Here is a 21,844-nt window from a genome sequence, read left to right as displayed (position 1 = left end):
TCATAAACACGATGCCGACGTCACATGGCTCCCTGCCGCTGTTCTGCAGAACCCACCACGGGTCCATTCCGCCGAACGCGTGACTGAGCAGCACTCTGCAGCCGGACCGAGGCAACACGCGATCTAAACGTGGACCCTACGGGATTCAGCGGCTCCGTTGAAAACCCAACACATGCGCCTTTAGCGTGGGGGGCTTTTATTTTGACGGTCGGAGGCGGGGCGCCGTTTGACCCGGAAGTGGTCGCTTCAACTCGGACGGTTCCAAACGCGCCCTGCGCTCTTGTGAGCGGCTCCATCCGCGTCCTGCTGTGTGTACTCCTCGCATAGAGGAGCGTTATAACGCCGTCGCGTTTTACACCGCGGGGGCGCTTAACGTCGTTTACTCAGCGTTATAAGCCGCCCGACGATGTATCGCGGCTTTCCGTACCCGAGAGGCCCGGCGCCGCCGTTCCAGCCGCCGCCGCCGCCGGGCCGCGGGCCTCCCTTCGGTCCGCCGTTCGGTATGCCGCCTTCGGGATACCCGCCCGCTGGATCCTGTGGACGGCTTCCGGACCTGAGCTACTTCCATAACGTAGCCGCGGGAGACCGTTTCGTCAATGTAGGTTCCCGCCGGTAGTCCGCCGGCCACGCCGCCTCCTCTGTCAAGTCAGTAGCCTCGCTGCTTTCCACACTCTTGGTAGCTAGACACGCGGTTTTCCGTGGAGTTAAACTAAAAGCCGAAATCCCGAATAATGGCGGGGTCTGGGCACGAGACGCTATTTGCATGGGGGTGGTGCGTAACACACAGGATGCGTAGCTGTGCAGAAGAGATGTCAGGTAACGCTTATTAATGTAAGGACGATGACAGCAGTGCCGATGTCGGGCCTGCAGCACCACCCTAACGTAAAGACAGTGGAGACTCTATGCAGGAGTGAAATGGCTTGGGTTACTGCTTTTTTGGCACCTGGTAGCCACCTGGTAGCCAGTGTCACTGTGCATGCCACCTGGTAGCCAGTGTCACTATGCATGGTGTCTCTATGCATGCTCTGGCATGCATAGTGACACTGGCTACCAGGTGGCTACCAGGTGCCACTATGCATGCCACTTGGTAGCCAGTGTCACTATGCATGGTGTCACTATGCATGCTCTGGCATGCATAGTGGCACCTGGTAGCCACCTGGTAGCCAGTGTCACTATGCATGGTGTCACTGTGCATGCTCTGGCATGCATAGTGACACTGGCTACCAGGTGGCTACCAGGTGCCACTATGCATGCCACCTGGTAGCCAGTGTCACTATGCATGGTGTCACTATGCATGCATGCATAGTGACACTGGCTACCAGGTGGCTACCAGGTGCCACTATGCATGCCACCTGGTAGCCAGTGTCACTATGCATGGTGTCACTATGCATGGTAGTGACACCATGCATAGTGACACTGGCTACCAGGTGGCTACCAGGTGCCACTATGCATGCATAGTGACACTGGCTACCAGGTGGCTACCAGGTGCCACTGTGCATGCATAGTGACACTGGCTACCAGGTAAGAGAATCGCAGAAAGTTGAATCAGGTCATGTGGACACAACTTCTATTGACAGAAACGTTTCATCACTCATCTAAGTGACCTCTTCAGTCTCAACTGAAGGTTTAGGTAGGAGTGAAATCCCGGTCGTTCTAGTTTTAAAACCAACTAAAAAAAAAACCTTGCAATCGTGAGTAATCCTACTACCTCATCTCTGGCACTGCCTGTCCGTACTCTCGTTGTTTTTACTTCTGTAATGTACTTCTCTATTGCGTTGACTTGTATTGTAATGTAGTGCACGTTAAAGAGGTTTCTTGGGTGTTGTTCCTCATCCGATGCGAGGGTCTAAGGACAGGATGTCGTGTTGCTGTAAAGCCCCTTGAGGCAAATTTATAATCTGTGATATTGGGCTGTACAAATAAAATTGACTTTGACTTGCCCCTAAACTGACTGCAGGTTTCCCCACCCTGATAAAAAAAAAATACAGTTGCATAGCGACCAGTTTCATATGCAAATACAGGTGTGAACGTTAACTAGAGTCTCAGTGGCCATGTGCACTATCCACAGAGGATGTGGGAATGTTTGCAATCACAGCATTGTCAGATGGCGACAGATGTACTCTTAGGCTTTGACTTAGGGAGTCAAAGCGGCCATCTATGTGTAGAGTGAACAACCATCCCTGAACCGGGGGGGGGGGGGGGGGGCTAAGAGTACATCTGTTACCATCTTACAATGCTGTGTTTGCAAAAAGTCCCAAATCCTCTGTGAATAGTACACATGGCCATTGTAACTCTAGTCAAGGGTTACGCCCATATTTGCATATGAAACGGGTCATTGCTTTGGGTCGTTACGCCACTGTATTGTTTATAAGGGTGGGACACCTGCAGTCACTGTATTGTTTATAAGGGTGGGGACGCCTGCAGTCACTGTATTGTTTATAAGGGTGGGGGTACCTGCAGTCACTGTATTGTTTATAAGGGTGGGGGTACCTGCAGTCACTGTATTGTTTATAAGGGTGGGGACACCTGCAGTCAGTTGAGACTGAAGAGGTCACTTAGATGATGATGAAACGTTTTTGTCAATAAACGTTGTGTCCAGATGAACTGATTCAACGTTCTTTGATGGAAGCCGGTGTTTCTTTAATGGCTTTCTTAATTATTTGCCCATTGACCCCAAACCATTGGTCCAAGTCTGCACTGTTCAGCAAAGTATTGGAATGGATTGGTTGTCGATGTCGACCGATAGTTAAAGATCTGTACATCAATATCAGCGGTGAAAAAGTGATATCTGTGCATCCTTAAAAAGAAGTCAACGTAAGTTCAGCCCCCTCCCAGCTGACTGAGACTTGTGCTGTCCAGGCTGAGAGAGGAGCTGTAAAGTCTGATTGCAGGATGAAGGATCTGTATCCTTCTCTTGAGTAACATGAAGGACTCAGACTTTAGCTAGATAGGCTACTCTTAGTCAGTGAAATTAAAAAGAGAAGAGCTTGTCACCCAGTGGGGGAAAAGTTAGATATGCCATGGCTATCTGGCACACCCAAAGCTGTGATTATAATGTTATACATAAAGCAAAATAGCTTGATTTTTTGGCACATAGTAGCCAGTGTCTTTATGCAAAATAGTTAGATTCATGCACCTTATTTTAAAATACTTAAAAAGGAGGGCTGCCCTGAAATCTCCTTACATAGAGCAGATTTAGATTTGAGTGTTGCTTGTCAAACTTTGTGAAAGTGCTCAGCACATTGCTTTATGTAATCTTGGTTATCAAATGTGAATATCCTGAAGACAGTTAAAATCATTTGGGATTATTTAGTGTTATCTGTGAAATCAAGCCAAATGTGTGGAAAGGATTGTGTCTTGGACACATTGGTGGTCCGTTTCTATGTAGTCTACAAAGGCAAACCCCCAGAAATGTGTTTTGTGCTATCCATACCTCCAGTTGCATTGCCTTGCTCAAAGAAACATCAGCATGCTTGATAACACATTGCTTAAACCTGGATCCATGAGCGTTGTTGTAGATGGGATCCGCATCTCTCTTGACTACAAAGCCATGCTTTAATGGAGCGGTGTCCCTATTCAGCGCCCTGTAATTTGGCTGATATTATATAAAAGAAAGGGGCGTTGTGTAATTTCTACCTGATTGCTGACTTCTATTCAATGATGAAAATGGAAACAAATCAAAGTAGACAAGTTGGGTTTTAGATACATTCAAATAGAAAACTTCTGTCATTTGTGAACGCCTTCAGTCAGTTTCAGTTTGTAGGGATTACTGCAAAGTTGGCTGATGGTGTGAGCCTAGTCTTTGGGGGTTGTCAATTGTCAAACAAAAGGCCTCAGCCAACTTGGTTCCTGCGTTTTTTTCCCCACGGCGGGCATGGAACTGCTGCCATGGGCTATGCGTTGCAAATTGTGGTCACTCACTCACTCATGGACAACCTGAGAGGTGTGGCAAATTGTGGTCACTCAACTCGTCATGGACAACCTGAGGGGAACATTTAGTAGGGTTTAGTAGGATGTGCTCACAACTGATTAATGGACACATAGAGGACAACACACAATGTTACAGATGTGAGGACATGCCATAGCTAGCTAGCTAGCTAAGTAGTTAGCCTAGTTTTACTAATGAAATTTTTAGGATATGACTAAGCCCTGGAGTATAATCGCAAACAAATATCAGGGTGCAATTGCCCATCTCTGTGATGTAGAGGAGAATCGTGAAATGTTAGAAACAAATTGAGAACGGCACAAACACAAAGATCGTTGTTGAGGTTGATCCTGAGGGAGAGCAGGAAATGGACCGCAAAATCCCTGCTGTGCACAGGTGTGCCTTGGGTCTGGATGGTTTCATGCTTGTTGAATTTAGTTATCTGTAGAGTTGGATCTGTTTTGTGTGTAAGATGAGGCTGTGTGGACATTCAAATTATTTTGTTTGAGTAGGTACATTGCCACTCTAATATGTACAAGGCTGTAAGCTACTGACTAGCTTCTTCTTCTTTCAGCTGCTCCCATTAGGGGTCGCCGCAGTGGATCCTCTGTTTCCATCTCTTCCTGTCCTCTGCATCTTCCTCTATCACGCCAACCATCTGCATGTCCTCCCTCACCACATCCATAAACCTCCTCTTTGGCCTTCCTCTTTTTCTCTTCCCTGGCAGCTCCATATTGAGCAACCGTCTCCCAATATACCCAGCATCTCTCCTCCACACGTCCAAACCATCTCAATCTTGCCTCTCTTGCTTTGTCTCCAAACCGTCCAACCTGAGCTGTCCCTCTAATATACTCGTTCCTAATCCTGTCCTTCTTCGTCACTCCCAAAAAAAAAACCTTAGCATCTGCAACTCTGCCGCCTGTGTTTTCGTCAGTCTCCGAACCGTACAACATAGCTGGTCTCACTACCATCTTGTAAACCTTCCCTTTCACTCTTGCTGGTACCCTTCTGTCGCATGTCCCCCCCCGACACTTGTCTCCACCCACTCCACCCTGCCTGCACTCTCTTCTTCCTCTCTCTTCCAAACTCCTCGTTACTTTGGACGGTTGATCCCAAGTATTTAAACTCATCTACCTTCGTCACCGCTACTCCTTGCATCCTCACCATTCCACTGTCCTCCGTCTCGTTCACGCATATGTTTTCCATCTTGCTCCTACTGTCTTTCATTCCTCATCTCTCCAGTGCATACCTCCACCTCTCCAGGCTCTCCTCAACCTGCACCCTACTCTCACTACAGCTCACAATGTCATCCATGAACATCATAGTCCACGGAGACTTCTGCCTGATCTCGTCCGTCAACCTGTCCATCACCATTGCAAACAAGATAGGGCTCAGAGCCGATCCTTGATGTAATCCCACCTCCACCTTGAACCCATCTGTCATTCCAACTGTACACCTCACCACTGTCACACAGCCCTCATACATATCCTGCACCACTCCTACATACTTCTCTGCCACTCCTGACTTCCCCATACAATACCACACCTCCTCTCTCGGGACCCTGTCATATGCTTTCTCTAAATCTAATTAGACACAATGTGCCTCCTTCTGGCCTTCTCTATACTTCTCCATCAACATTCTCAAAGCAAACTTCACATCCGTGGTGCTGTTTCCTGGCATGAAACCATACTGCTGCTCGCTGATCGTCACCTCTCCTCTTAACCTAGCTTCCAAGCTCTTTCTCATGCTGTGGCTACCTTGTGCATTTTGCAGTGAGCATCATGGCTAAACCTCGTAAGGTAACACTACCTTTGCAGCCTAACTAGAAAATGACATATTTTGCCTATAAACAATGGCTGAATGGAATCATTCAAACAGACAAAATACAGCCAACATGGTGCTATTACAATATTGAAGAGAAGTGCAAGTGCAGTGAATAACAAACAATTCTGTTTGTAAAGTATTGAAGCATCTAGTTGCTTGCTTCACTGACGGTTATCTTCAAGATTGGTCTGCCTGTGACCAGATTTTAAACTCAATTTGGATCAAGGGACAGATGACCTTACCACTGCAACGTGCATCCATTGCACATTGTCCATCTTGGGAGAGAGATCCCACCTCTGTTGCTCTCCCTGAAGTTTCTTCCTATTTTTTTCTCCCTGTTAAAGGTTTTTTAGGGAGTTGTACCTTATCCGATGCGAGGGTCTAAGGACAGGGTGTTGTGTTGCTGTAAAGCCCCTTGAGGGAGATGTGTAATTTGTGATATTGGGCTGTACAAATAAAATTGACTTGACGTGACCACACTGGCTAGAGACTTGTACTGTCAGTGCTGCGCCACTGCCAGTACAGAAAATGACAAAGTATACTGGCAGAATTTTCCTCTGCTTGAGAAGACTCAGTCGGTGTAAGGAGACATTGCAACTCATTTGCTTGTGGACACTGGAAGAAAACACGGTAAAATAGGTTATCGTACATAAGGTTGCTTAGCTTTCAATATCATCATCAGTATCAGCCAAGGTAACCAGCATCAGTGAATGTCTCAGTATTATTGCAGTTAAAGGGCCACTTTTCTGATTTTAGACCTCATCTCTAGCCAAACTGGGGCTATAGTGAGAAAAACGTCTGCAGTTGTTGCCAGTGTTCTCTGCCTCTGCAGGGATGCAAACGACTTGGTTTTCAGCGAACGTCACATTTTCCACGTAAATTTGGGTGAATCGTGCAGATTTGAAGGTTTTTTTTTTTTGGGGGGGGGGGTATGGGTGATGCACGAATCTCTAACAGTTCCTACAGTGTATTTCTGTCACACTCATATGAGTGAACTGCAGTGAGCAAAAAATTCTACTCAACTGTCAGGGCCTTTTGTGACGACCTCGCTGGTTATGTGAGCACGTAACCAGATGTAACCAGTCATGTGCGAGATCCCTTGGGGTACGGACGTTTGCTTTTGTTCTGTTGGCTGACTATTTTACATGATTTTGACTTTTAAAGTCATTAGAGCTGTAGCTTATGTACTGTAGCGTTCACCGCTGTCAAAGAACACACACTGACATGACTTATAACCGAGTGTTGCTTTTATTTTCGGCTGTTGTCGGCCACAGCCACGCCCTACAGACCGCCATTATCATGCAACAAACTCGCAGGCCATCTTCTTCTGCACATAGTCCTGTCCCATTAACCTTTGACCCAGCAACGGTGCACAACCCCCCCCCCGGAACTGCAAAACATCTCCCAACCAACTGTATACAACGAGTTCTTATTCCCCCATGGTGAACCTAAATACGCTACCCCCCCTTTCCCTTATTAAAGTCCGTGACCCAGAGGACAAAGTCTCTTAAAGCTCAGCGGAGTTCTCCGCCGCCTCCTCGGTCACCCCGTAGGCGTTCTGTCCCCTGGTCAGTCCTCCGCTGGCTCTGGTTGGGGTTGCCTCAACCCCCCCAAGGAGATGAGCTGGGCACTGGGGAAGCGGATTGGATTCCACTAATTGCATCGTCAGGACTGGCTGCTACAACCGCCCTTCTCTAGATGTCATGGCAGGCAACACGGGTGTTCCCCCCTCCCCTCTGGTTGGCTGACGTATTGCTGAACCCCTTTATGGTGCCAGCCACTCACAGTGTAGCACCACTTGGCAGCACTGCAGAGGCAGCTGTACCCAGTCGACACCCTCTCCTAGCTGTTCCAAGACAAGGCAAGGCCTCACCCAGTGGCTGTCCAGTTTAGGGCACCTGTCCTCCTTCCGGGTCAGGGTGTAGACCCAAACGAGCTCCCCAGCAGCAAAGTGTTGCCCTCTGGCACAGAGTTCAGAATTCCTTTTTTTTTGGGGGGGGGGGGATTTTTCCCCCTTTTTTCTCCCCAATTGTATGGTATCCGGCCAATTACCCCACTCCTCTGCTGATCCAGGGAGGGCTGCAGACTACCACATGCCTCCTCTGATACACGTGGAGTCGCCAGCCACTTCTTTTTCACCAGACAGTGAGGAGTTTTGTCAGGGGGACGTGGCGCATGGGAGGATCACACTATTCCCCCCAGTTCCCCCTCCCCCCTGAACAGGCGCCCCAGCCAACCAGAGGAGGCGCTAGTTTGCCCTTTTGTATCTGTTTAAGTGGGAGAGTACTGCTGGCGTCGTGTGTGGCTGCCGCTTCTTCCTCTCGTAGCCCCCCTCCCCCTCCACCCCTGTATGTCTGTGTTATGTTTATCTGTTGTCTTGTTTCACCCCGTTTATTGTGAGTGTTAGAATATTGCTATATAAGTTTAATTTGTTGTTATTATTATTATTATTAGTTAAGCGACCAGGACACATACCCACATCCGGCTTCCCACCTGCAGACACAGCCAATTGTGTGTGTAGGGACGCCCGGCCAAGCTGGAGGTAACACGGGGATTCAAACCGGCGATCCCCGTGTTGGTTGGCAATGGCAATGTAATAGACTGCTACGCTACCCGGACGCCCCCAGAATTCCTTTTCTGCCGCACCCCCGCACTCTGCATTTGCCTTCGGGTATATTTATTTGAGGTGTCCAAAGGGTCTTGAAGCTTCTTAGCATAACTCGGGCCTGCTGGGGCAGATGGTACATCCAAGGCTCATCTGAAGGCCAGTGCCGCAGGGGTCCTCATTTCCCTTCCCAACATGAGGAGGGCCGGTGTGCATGAAGTTGAGCCCTTGACTGCAGAGCGGCACGCTATGAGGACAAGGGGTAAGTGCATATCCCAGTCGAGCTGATGGGTGGATGTTAGGATGGATAACTGTTCAGTTAGGGTGCGGTTAAACTGCTCCACTAACCCATCACTCTGGGGTTGGAGGGATGTTGTGAGAGTCTTCATGATTCCCAGCCTTTCACACATGGTGGAGAAAACCCTGGATTCAAAATTTCTCCCCTGGTCACTATGGGTGGACTCCTGGACCCCCAGCCTGCTAAACATTCCCTCAACCAGGGCATTAATGATGGTCTTGGCCTCCTGGTCCGGCAGTGCATCGGCTTCCAGCCATTTAGTGAAGTAGTGCACAGCAGTAAGTATGAAGCAGTTCCCCCATGCTGTGCTTGGGAATGGTCCCACAATGTCAACACCCACCCGCTGCATGGGCTCCCCCACTGGAAACTGCTGTAGCTCAGCCCTCGACTGGCCCTTTGCGAGCTGTGCAGAGGTTGCAGCGCCTGCAATAGTCCTCAATATCCCTCCTCAGACATCCCCAGTAAAAGGCTTGAGCATCTTTGTCACCCCAAAGTGACTCGAGCCTCCAGAGCCATGCATGGCTTTGAGAACAGCCTCCTGCATGCCTCTGGGCACCACCACTTGCCACTTCTTCTCCCCGGTTGCTGGCTCCACCCAGGCTCGTTGGGAGGACCCCATCTAGCAGATTCAGAGTCTTGAACCTTGCCCACAGCCCCATGTAGATGGAGAGAGAGCTGCCACCTCCTCCCATGACAGTCGCTGCTGTGGACCACCCACAGCATCACAGGCTGCAGATCCCAGTCCTGTCTCTGCTCTGGTGACCAGTCTGTAACTTCCACCACCTGCAGCTCTCTACTCGCTAGTATGGCTGCCCCACACACTTCTCTGTCCTGCCCGCCTGCCCAGGACCAGCTCACGTTCCCTGGCTTCTCTGCGGTCACAATACCGGCAGCCCTCTGAGCTGCATGGCCGACAAGACAGTGCCTTTGCATTGCCATGCCAATGTCCTGTATGGTGGGTTATGGTGAACTCATAGCACTGCAACTCCTCCAACAAACGAGCCAACTGCCCCTCTGGTTCCTTGAGTGTCATCAGCCACTGCAAAGAGGCATGATCAGTGCGTATGGTGAAAGATTGGCCACACAGGTAGTGATTAAAGTGCCAGACGGCAAAGACTACTGCCAGGAACTCCCTGCAAGTTCAGCTTTGCCCCCCGCTTTGCTGTAATAGGCCACAACTTACTCTCCGTCTGGCCACACCTGTGACAGGACCGCGCCTACCCCCCCTCCCCGCTTGCATCCGTGTCCACGACAAAGGAGAAATGGGGGTCAAGGGGTACCAGGATGGGCGTGCTTGTCAGAGCCTGTTGCAGTGTGCAAAAACCCATTTCGCAGTCCTCTGACCAAAGGACTTGCTGGTTCTTCTCTAGTAACTTGTACAAGGGGTCTGCGATGCGTGAAAACACCTGCACAAACTTCCTGTAGTGGAGGCCAACCCTAAAAAACTCTTTAACCCCCCTCCCCCCCCCGTTCTGTAGGGGTGGGCCGCTCCTGTGACATGCACCTTCTCTGCGGTGCCAATACCCTCGCTGCCCCAGGAAGGTCAGCTCCCTGCTCAGTATCCTGCACTTGTCTGCCCTGCCCCCCTGATGCTCTCTAGCATGCCGGGCAGTGCTGCTACAGCTGAATCGAACAAGCTGGCGTGAGTCAGGATGTCATCCAAAAAACACCGGGCATTCAGTATGTGGAGCCCCAGCCAACACCCTCTCCATTAAGCGCTCACATGTAGCAGGTGCATTGCACAAACCCAAAACAAAGGACTTTAACACTAGAACGACCGGGATTTCACTCCTACCTAAAAGGGCCATAGGTGGTCAAAATGACCGCCGGTTTTTAAACTCTAGTCTGGCAAGATAAATACCCAACTGAGATATTAATGCATTGCATATGTTAGTGTGTCTGTTAGGAAATAGCTGACAGCAAACTTAACATTTTAACAACTGTAATACTATTTTTAAACCATTTAAACTTCAGAGAGACACGACCGTACTTGAAGAGCAAAATTGAAGAAGTGAAACTATTATCTGTAAAACAAAAAGGAAAAGACATATTGCTACTCTAACAGACGTCACAAGGCCTACAAAACCTGACGTGTCAAAAAGAAAGCGTAATGTTGCGAAGGAAATGACGTGAAACACATGCGACATGACGTGCACGATGACGCGCAAATTACGCGCGGTCATTTTGACCACACATGGTTGTTTAGATGGAGGTTATAACTTCTTTTTTTCCGTTCAATTCATCTAAAACTGATTTAAATGCAAATTATGCAGTTTTAGGAGCATTCGGGGAGCAATTGCCTATGAAATGGTACCATCCATTAAAGAATTACTTGAATCACTGGATTTTATGTGTGACCCTGACAGCAGGATAAGCGGTTTGGATTATGTATTTTTTTCTCATATTACGTCACATATCACATGGCAACACATCCGCCATGTTGGACGACAGTGGCTCCAACCTCCGGGCTGCCGTGTTAGTGTCGCTGCGCGATGCTAAAGGTTTTCTAGAGAGTCGGAGGGGCAGAGGTTGTGTCAGTTTGCCTGTACACTGGGGTGACTTCTGGCAACTGCGGTCAGGGGGAAAGATGGAGATGTGGACTTTGAGAACGAAGGTGACATTTGCAGAGTGCAAGATCGAGGCGCTCATTATTGAGGCTGAGCCACAAAATAAAAATGAATAAATAAAGGTGTGCTGTTTGGGGGCTCGGTGGACTTCTCCAGCAGAAAGAAGCAACTCGAGTGGCAGCAGTGACGACCGGTGTTGGCTCCACACTGCAGTGGCGCCCCCAGAGATTTTTCATAGGGGGGGCCAAATGGGGCCACTGAAAATCTTGGGGTGGCACACCAAACCCAAAAGCCATGACTGAATTTCAGGAATTGTATGATGCTGTTGTAGTGTACTGTATAGGCTGCTGAAAAATATACATTATTGATTTAAATGAACAGCACCTAATGTAAGATATCAGATAGAAGCATATTATGATTAATCAGAAGCATATTCTGCATATGCGACTCGTGGCTGGGGGGGGCAGCGGGGGGGGGCAGGGATAGTATCAGGGTGGCCGTGGCCACCCCTTGGGGGCGCCACTGCCACCCTGCAAACTGTAGCCGAAGTAAACAGTAATAAATGGTCCGATATCAGAAGTTGATGCCAAAAAATGCGTCGGTGCGTATCGACCGAGTGCGTCCCAACCGGTGGCGGGTCAGGGAGAACCCAAACCTCCCCGTCCCACCACAGAATTGCAGGCGTCCTGGGGGAAACGCTTCTGTCTGGAAGTGTGCCAGAGTCAGAGCGGGACACTAATGCGGTGCCGGATGCCACAGAAACCGGTAAGGCCAACTTCCGTAATACCAAAGCTAAACTATCTACGTCATAGGCAAATTCACACAGCATCTAAATGAAATAGCTCGAGCCAAATGCGTGACATATTTTGTTCTGTTTTATTTAGAGTCGATCTGTAGCGTGGCTGGTGGGGGTGAGGTGCGCACCACGGAGTGCGCCACCGGGCCCCCAGCGGCCGCGGGGTCTGGTCAGCCACCAGGCCCCGCCTGCGTTCCCGGTGAATCACCCGCAAGTGGCCCCGCCCTCACTGATGCCGTGCTGCGGTCATGGAGGCGTGTTTTTACACCAGTAGACACTTTTAACAAGAGAAGAAGAAGAAGCCGCTTTGTTTCTTTCGTTGTACCGTTGTCTTGGTTACAGAGGAACTGCTCTTCTGCCTTTAACCCGTCGTATTGTATAGGAGTGGTGGGCAGTTGGGGGACCAACTCCAGCTCTTCTTCCCATCGCTCTGGTCAGAGGCACAGGCAGGAGTGCTAACCCTAACCCTAACATGCGTGTCTTATTGATTTAACTGAGAAGTTCACGAAGTAAAAAATGTACTTGGTGAAATGTGTGCTGTATTAAAAGAACCTGTTAAAAAAAACCTATACCTGTCTGGTCTGTTCATAGATGGCACATCACTTGCTCATGTAATGCATTCGCTGGAGGAGGAGGTGGTTCCTCCTGTATGGAGTGATCCTGGTCCATAGCATCTGGCACAATGCCAGTGGATGCGGGAACGCCACATTGTGGAGAACTGCGCAAGCCCTAATAATCCAGCACACCCTCTCGGGCCTAAATAGCAGACTGCAACCCGTTTTATGTGGGCATCACCAACCACATAAAGAGCCGATGGTGCGTGCGCTCAGTGACTGAAGGGACTCGACCATGCGCTTCGTTGTACCTTCTCTGCATGTGCGCGAAGGGGTTGAGGAGCCAAGTCGATGGAAGGTACCCACGATCACCTGCACGATGACTTGCATGTTTTTAAAATGTCCGGTAACCGCCCGATCGGTGGATAAATAGTGTTGAGTTCTCTAGGACAGTGTTTCTCAACCGGGGGTCCGCGGACCCCTAGTGGTCCGTGGTTTAATTGCAAGGGGTCCGTGAAAATAAAATATCTAAAAAAAAAAGATCCTGTGACATTTATAGAAATAGGATTATTTTACTCAAATGTGACTGAGACCTTTATCTACCTAAACTATAAAGGGTAACAGGACTTTTTTCTCTAAATACATCTGTTTCACAAGTGTAATTTATTGTATTTTAATAAGAGATCTCGCTCCCGTTTGCATTGTTAAAAGTTACTGAATACATATTCTGTTTTGTTACATATATCTAAAATTTACTGAATACATATTCTGTTTTGTTACATATATCTGAAAGTTACTGCATAAGAATTCTGTTTTGTTACATATATCTGAAAGTTACTGCATAAGAATTCTGTTTTGTTACATATATCTAAGTTACAACTGAAAGCTCTGATTTTTGCCCCAAAGAGTGAATAAATGCTAGAATGCAATTTAAAATGCAGTTTCTACTGTTTCTATCAAATTGCAACCCCCCTCCCCCAAGATCAGGTGGAGGGGTCCTCAGGGTAGATCAAAAATACGCAGGGGATCCAGGACCCCAAAAAGGTTGAGAACCACTGCTCTAGGAGGACATTGTTTTTTTAGCAAGAGATATCAGTCAAGCACGCAGCAACGCGTGTTTCTACGCGAGTGTCAGAGGGAGGAAAGGGCAAGATCAGCTGGGTGTCATTGGCATAACAATGGTCATGGTTAACAAAGGGATGGCTGCGATATTCCAGACCTGTCTGCCAGTTCACGCTGGAACATCCCAGCTACCAGAAAGCCCAGAGTGGTCAGTGACTAGACCTGCACAGGGGTGGACCTGTTCCACCAGCTGGGTCGTTCCAGAGCTGGGCCCAGTTCGGCACAGATTTCCAAGAGAATGGCTCTTGGTAATCTGAATCAGCTTATTTGCCGTCCGTCATCAAGGGCTAGGAGGTCTTCGTGGTCCCTGAACACACGTTCACGTCTAAATCTTCTATTTGCCAAGTCTTCAAGCAATTCAGAAGCAGCCATAATTTCGCATCACACGAGTCACCATGAGCACTATTTATAGCCCACGTGCCAATCAGCGAGATTGGTTTCAGCTGGGCTGAGGCTGTCCAGGCTCAGCACCGCCCCGTAGCATCTCAAACATCATCAGGCGGAGTTAAGCACCGGCAAGAAACAAGCAAACTCCATCAACAATTCATTTATTCCTACATTTTTACTCTGCCTTTATTGTTAAAAGAATAAATATTGTGACGTGCATGGATAAGTAGACACGCTGGCCGCTGGCTGGCGGGTCTGACCCTTTAGTCGAGCGGTTAGCGATGCCTCCTGCGGTGCGGGCGATACGGGTTCGCTTCCCGGCCGCGGCAGTTCCTGTGGTTGCGTTGTCCCCCCCCCCGAATTCGCTACAGTATATTACATGCTGGCCATTCCGATAACGATTCATGTTTTTGCGAGTTTAAAATAACATTGCATCATCACTTTCGCGGTCAGTGGTGAGCTGACAGTTGTATCCACCGGCTGAAGTGCCCGAATCACCCCCCACCCTTTTCTCCCCAATTTTATCCAGCCAATTACCCCACTCTTCCGAGCCACCCCGGTCGCTGCTCCGCCCCCTCTGTCGATCCGGGGGGGGGGGGCTGCAGACTACCACATGCCTCCTCCGATACATGTGGAGTCACCAGCCGCTTCTTCTCACCTGACAGTGAGGAGTTTCACCAGGGAAACGTAGCGCGTGGGAGGATCACGCTATCTCCCCCCCAAACGGCCGCCGTGACTGACCAGAGGAGGCGCTAGTGCAGCGACCAGGACACATACCCACCTCCGGCTTCCCACCCGCAGACACGGCCAGTTGTGTCTGTAGGGCGCCCGGCCAAGCCGGAGGCAACACGGAGATTTGAACCGGCGATCCCCGGGTTGGGAGGCAACGGAATAGACCGCCACGCCACCCGGACGCCCCTGGTTTTGGTTTTTTTTTTTCTTGAGAATTTTTGAAAGTCGAACTGTTTGACAAGGTTTTCATCTTTTCCATCTATGGCAACAAGTTTATGCAGCAGCAGTCAAACATGGCGCTGGCGTGTGGGCGTGTCGACACGCCTACGCATGTGTCGACACGCCCACACGCCAGCGCCATATTTGTTTGCAGCTAGCCATCACTCATGGCAAAGGGACGCAAGCGTCGTGTATTTACATGTGGGTAGCAACTGACCGCACACGATGACGTTGAGAATGAGCCAAAAGATGTCGCCAAAGCTCTGTCTTGTGTGCACTTATTTAACATGAATGCTGAATATTCCCACCCTAGACTCAGCCCCACTGTGGCAACACCTCCACAGACCGTAGTACAGTGGCTACTGTGGGCAGCCATCAGATGCTCCCTACTCCAGACAAACAACTTCCGATGCCACAGTGGAATACTGGCTTTCTGGAATGTCACGCCAAAGACAGCAGGTGTGTAACTGTGTGTCTGTCTTTGTTTTTGAGAGCCTCTGTAAAGCCATCTTTGCTGATATCGGACTCTTTGCTGGGGATACCCAATTTACACCCAGTATTAAGATTCCGTCTGTGTCCAAATATGATAATTGTGTAGGTAAAAAGTGTATATTCGTCTAAACTCGCACAGCACTCCTTACAAACAGAATCCAGAGGTCAGTGTGCTTTCTAAAGGGAGAAATTGCTACCCACGGGGTAGAAACATCGTGTCCCTAAGCCAAATGTCTTCAAGCTTGTTGCGGCTGATGAATTTTACCACCTATTAAGAGCTACCGGACGCTGATGTGATACACTCCCACAGGTTTAGTCCTTGTTCTCAGTGGCAGTCAATAACTCCACATATGTTTGGGGCAAACCAACAGGATTCTGTTACCTCTGCCATGTCTATTCTTTGTGAATTGTATACAGACTCACCACTTGTCACCTGCTTGTATACTGCGCATGTTGCATGCCAAAAATGAAAACTGGCTGCGAAGAAGACAACTTAAAAGTGATACCGCAAGGAGCAGACTGATTGTTGATTATCTGGATAGCATCCCCAGATACAGATTGCACATTAAGACAGGGGGTAAATGGAACCAGATTGTTTGTTATACAGCTTTTATAAGTGGTTTTCCAGAATCCGGGATTGTGACAGGGTGGTCGTTAACCAAGTATGCATCGGTCTTACAAAATTGGGTGCACTCTGATATTTCAATGTTTACTTTGTGTCACTTGAAATTTTGAAACATTTTACATTTCGATCAACAGTGAGAGGGCTGGTGAAGAATTCCTCAGATGTATTGCAGCGAACAAGCCTCTTCCTGACTATCTCAAAGGAAATCTGGTATACAACCCGCCTGATACATTCAAGTCAGCAAATCCCTCAAAGCCAGCACTTTCATCTAACCACAAGCACAGGTCCAGGAGCCGAAGTAGGAGCCGAGCCAAGAGCTATGTGCGAAGTAAAAGCAGGGCACGTAGCAGAAGCCCCCCCTACAGTAGGGGAAGAAGTAGAAGTCGTGCCAAGAGCTGCGGTCGAGCGAAGAGTATGGCCAGAAGCAGGAGCCGAAGCCGAGGGAAGAGCCGAGCACGGAGCAAGAGCCGGGTCAGGAGCAGAAGCCACAGCCGTGGGAGGGACAAGGCAAAGCAGAGCCGAAGAGGAAACAGTTCTAACCGGCTCTTCAGCCCCAACTGTACTGACAGCAGCAAACCATCCACAAGCAACCGTAGTCTGTTAGAAGGCCTTAAACTGGTGATGAACAGCAGAGAACTGGAAGACAAATTGCCTACTCTCAAGGATGCTATCCTCACTATACAGGTAACTCTTGATAATATTTCCTCCAGATTTCTAAGCAGAGGAGGGCAGGAATAGTTTCACAAGAGTCGTTAGTTTTATCCTGGTAGTCTTCTGACTATAATATTCAGTTGTAGTTTTGGTTTTTGAAAAATGCCATAAAGTTTTCTCAGTGTTCCCCTAGTTCTGTACTCAGTGCAGTAGGGATCATACTTGTGCAACTGAGAGTCACAGGTACCATAAAATGACTAGGAGCAACCCTATGTCTCACTTTAAACAACAGTTTAAGAAAAGTAACCTTTACAGTATAAAGCCAAACAACATGTAAAAAAAATTAACTGTCTTCTACATGCAGTCATTAAAAATATTCAGCATTTAATCTTTAGGATCTGGATATTTCATATCGAAAAACATTCAGGCAAATCCGTTCAGCATCTAGAAGACAGGAAAACCATGATTAAGCCATATACCACCTCATTAACTTATACAGATATTTCCATGTTCCTTTTTTCAGCAGTGATGTATGTTCTGATTGTGGAAGTCCTTATTTCTGTTCCATGTTGGCTTCCAAAACATTGCTCATTTAGCAATATAAAATAAACTTCAAAAGGACTCACCACGAGCTGTTGGATCATTCTTCGAAATAGTTACAATGCCGCCTTCTCTTGTACAGGCAACACATAAAGGCAAGGATGTAAAGGCAGATAACATCCCCACTGAACAGGAGCAGGGCTCCTCCAGCAACAAGCAACAAAATGTGTTGCAAGTGGAAAACGATAGTATCATCCTACCCCATGACAGAGTGGGCAACGACTTTTCCTGGTTACAGGCCAGCAGTCAAGAGGACTCTGCAGCCATCCAGAAGACAGAGGACCCCGATGATGAAGATTCGTTCCTCTATGGAAATGGAGATATTGGAGAAAAGCTACCTGTCGCTGCTGTGCTTGGTCAATCTGGAGAACTTGTCGCTCCCCAGCACATCCATACAGAAAGTTCTATTTCTGGTAGCCAGCAACATTTACACAAGCCAATGTTCAGTTGTCCAGGGGATCTATTGGATCTGAAGCAGCTCTTAGAAAAGAGCCCCTCATCTTCCCTTAGCATTGGCACAAGCAACCTGGAGCATAAGTCGAACCAAGAGCTTGCTTCTTGTAGTATTGACATAAAGGAGTGTGAGAAAATCAAGGTCATACTGAGGAACATGGGTCTCAATCTGGGCACCACAGAAGTCAGCAAGATGATGAAGGTGCAGGAGCTAAAACAGGAGAAGCAGTGGTCTCCTGTACAAACCACTGGGTCTGGGACACAGCCGGCACCTTCTGTCTTAGTCTCACCAGCGTTGGGGAACACAAACGTACGCCAAGCACTGGAGTCTCTCCAGTCTTTAATCAAAGGTAAGGATCCCATCTGAAAACAGATGTGGAACTTGTGTCTATTTGCTAAATGTCTCGAGTCCACTGCAGGATTTCCACTGTTATTCTTTGACCTAATGATGTACAAAACTAAGATTTGATGCTGCAAGCTGATTTTATATCTGTTTTGCATTTCTTTACCAGTTGTCCAGGATAAGGTTATGTGACCGACAGCTGACCCTATATGCTTTTGCCATTCGGTTTGAAGACCAAATCCTGCCACCTGACTAGATATTGTCATTCTTCTCTGAACTTAACATGCTTTCCCTGTTGGACACCTTCTTTTTAAACTATTCTCTTTTCCTTCAGCTACAAAGGAGAAGCGGGTAAAAAATGATCCGCGTGGTAGTACCCCACCTCAGAATTCCTCTGACATACCAAAGGTAAGGCTTTTAAAGTGACATAAAAAATGTGTCTGCTTTGGTGATCTAGTGGGGGTCTCATAGTAATGCTCAAAAATAGTGAGAATTTCTCACTGAATTTTTGTGTCTTGGGTTTCCCAGGTAGGTGACAATGAAGAAAGTAAAAGAAGAGAGAAACAAGCCAGAATGAAAAAAATAGAGACCTTGATGAAAGAACTGGAAGGATTGCTGAAAGAGAATGGTAGATTATAGGTCTCTCGCTCCCTGATCGTTGCCTTTTCTTTGCTAAAATAGTTTAAATACCAACTTGTTATTGTTATGACCACTCAACACATTTCCTTCACCTTTCAGGATGTGATTTCATGACTCCGGTGATCAGATTTTACTGTCAGAAATGCGACGAGTTCATGGGAGATCTAAGTACTGTTGAAAGCCATGCAGCCTGTCATCGTCATAATGACTCCGGCAGTGTGAGTACCCACATAGCACCCCGTGCCCAACAATATTCCTGTCACAGCTGAATTAGCCCTGACTCAGCCCAAATCCTCATGCTAACTTCTCACAAGTTATCATGCGACGGTATACACATTAGCCCTTATGAGTTTGGATTGGTCTTGATATTTTTTTTTTTATTAGCTTAAAGCTGCTATGGGGTGTTTTCACTGATTATCACTTTGGTTGTAATGTTGATGCCTCTGTGTGACGAACATGAGCAAATGACACCATCGGTGAGAATATTAGATATTGCTGTATAATGATTCACGAGCTTGTCCCTGAGTCGGATTCGCCACAGAATCTGATTAAATGATTGAAGGTGGAATCCATAGCCGTGACTAGCGATACGTCACCTCCTCTTTGAATATCTTGTAAACCGCTCCAAAACACCTCTACATCTCTTAACTCCTGTCTTCAAAACAAGCACACTAGCTAGCAGAGGATGAAAGTAGATCTTGGCGAAAGGAGGCAAATGCTTATGTGAAATGAAGTTGTTCTTCAGTGAAACACTACCACCTTTGGTCACAACGGCATGCAAAGTCAACAACAATCTAAAACTCCTCGTACCAGCTCCAAGATGACAGGGAACAACATGTCTTTGTTTTTATATGTACCTTATTGGACTAGAGTAGCGGCACGGTGGCGCAGTGGTTAGCACGGTCGCCTCACAGCAAGAAGGTTCTGGGTTTGAGCCCCGGGGTAGTCCAACCTTGGGGGGGTCGTCCCGGGTCGCCCTCTGTGTGGAGTTTGCATGTTCTCCCCGTGTCTGTGTGGGTTTCCTCCGGGGGCTCCGGTTTCCTCCCACAGTCCAAAGACATGTAGGTCAGGTGACTCAGCCGGACTAAACTGCCCCTAGGTATGTGTGTGGTGTGGTGTGGTGTGGTGTGTGGGGGGGACTGGTGGCCTGTCCAGGGTGTCTCCCTGCCTGCCGGCCAATGACTGCCCGGATAGGCTCCAGCATCCCCGCAACCCTGAGAGCAGGATAAGCGATTCAGATATTGGAGGGATGGATGGATGGACTAGAGTTTAATTTTGAATCGTTTCTATTTTTTTCCCCCGACAGTCAGCCTGTTATGTTGACATTCCCTTTGGTGTTCCACTGTCATGTGTGTCTCTGTCTTCATGTTGTTTCTCTTGTCTTTATTCCCCCCAGCAAAAACACCTTGAAAAGTCTAAAGAGGAGAAAGGACAATCGCACCATCACAGTAGCAGCAAAAACTCTCAGCCCCACCCTGCAGACCGGAGAGACCACGGGGATTCCAGTTACCACAGGGATGCGGGGGACTACAAAAGAGGCCGAGATCATCATGGAGACTATAGGGACGAGAGAGAGAAAAGACACTCGGACGTCAAATACAAACATGACAGCGAGCCAAGAAGCCACAGGGACAAACAAGAAAAGATGCCCCCGAGAGGGGAGATGATGAAAGAGAGGTTGCTGATAACAGTGTCCCGTGGTCTGACGCCTCCTCCTCCTCCGAAGATGAGAGCTGAGGAGAGTGATAAGGGCCTGGTCATAGGGAGGCACAGGAGGTTTAATCAGGACGACAAAGGAAAACCCTCCGCAGAGGACCGGGACAAAAGCGACCGCGAAAAAGATAAAAGTAGCGACAGCAGTGACGAAGACAAGAATGGGAAATCGTCTAAATCAAAGTTCCCTAAAAAAAAGGACAAAAAGAAGAAGAAAAAGAAGAAAGTGAAGAAGGAGAAGGGTGACAGGTTCTAACTGTTGTGATGTCGTAGTTCCTTTTCCATGCTGAGGTTCCCTGTGACTTGGCGAATGGAGCAGGTTGTGGCAGTCTGCGTTTTTAAGCTTTAAAGAAAAAAACAGTTCACAGGGGAAGGGACATTTCCGTTTTGTAGAAATGGATCACCTTCTTTCTCACTTCAACATCGGCTGTTTTCACAGCGACGGTTGGTTACCGCTCGTTCAAACGATGGCGGATCTCAAAGGTAGATCAAGAAAAGGAATGTGACCCTGGAGCAACTCAGAAAACCTGAAGAGAAAAGGAAGTTATTTGCTTGTGCTTATTTTCATTTTGACATGTGAGGACGTCAGGCCAGCGAAGTGAGGACTGAGCTTTTCGGATGAATATTGGATTTTTTTTTACCATTTGTACGTTTTGAAGATAGCTTCCCTCTCTGAAGGCGTCTGCAGGACTGTCATATCCACTAGATGTGGTCGTCACACTTCTTATGTTTGGCCACGAATGTTGTAAATATGTTGGGTGATTGAATTATGTCCTTCTTAACGGTATGTATGACGACACCGGGTTGAAATCTGTACTGACTCCACCACGTCTGGTGTTCATGTTAAAAACGAAGTGAAGTCATTTTTAAAGTATGATTGTATTAATTACTGTCTGGGCACGGTAATCCGTTTAACACCCACTGCGGCGACCATTACACCACCGCGTTAGTCAGTGGATCCTGTCTTGGTGGGGTTGCTTCTCCTCAGGGTAACTTTGTTCTGTGTACTGTCCAACTGATCCAGAAAATCAAACCTTCACAGCCAGTTTCCTCAATAAAAACACAGTGAGATGCTTTTACCCTCAACTTACCATTTGCCATATTACAATTTCTTATCTGAACTAGCTCGGAGTATGTCAGCTGAACTGGGGAGCCCTCATGAGGATGAAAACCCCCTGACATCGCCATGTCAGGAGGGGCGATGTCAAAAGTAAATTATGATTACAGATTTATAACTTCTGTAATGAAAATGATACATTTCCCTACCCTACTTGTTACTGGGATAACCCATAATTTAAC

General features: G+C 47.9%; 1 protein-coding gene across 2 annotated transcripts; it reads left to right on the top strand.

The window, feature by feature from the left end:
* Positions 1-302: 302 nt before the first annotated feature.
* si:ch211-195b21.5 (uncharacterized) lies at positions 303-21,623 on the top strand. Of its 2 annotated transcripts, none has more exons than XM_056292115.1 (8): positions 303-598; positions 15,343-15,488; positions 16,281-16,830; positions 17,480-18,200; positions 18,528-18,601; positions 18,722-18,821; positions 18,932-19,050; positions 20,229-21,623. In XM_056292115.1, the coding sequence occupies exons 1-8, from the start codon at positions 407-409 to the stop codon at positions 20,799-20,801; spliced, it is 2,475 nt and encodes an 824-aa protein (XP_056148090.1). In that variant the 5' UTR covers positions 303-406; the 3' UTR covers positions 20,802-21,623. The 2 variants fall into 2 exon arrangements, with proteins under 2 accessions (XP_056148090.1, XP_056148092.1); XM_056292117.1 differs by lacking the exon at positions 303-598 and adding an exon at positions 12,859-12,927.
* The last annotated feature ends 221 nt before the right edge of the window (positions 21,624-21,844 follow it).

The sequence above is a fragment of the Lampris incognitus genome, chromosome 13 (genome assembly GCF_029633865.1).
Source record: "Lampris incognitus isolate fLamInc1 chromosome 13, fLamInc1.hap2, whole genome shotgun sequence".
In the NCBI taxonomy this organism is placed as follows: Eukaryota; Metazoa; Chordata; class Actinopteri; order Lampriformes; family Lampridae; genus Lampris; species Lampris incognitus.
Note: the sequence above shows the minus strand (reverse complement) of the source record. Positions and strands in the feature narration are given on the sequence as shown.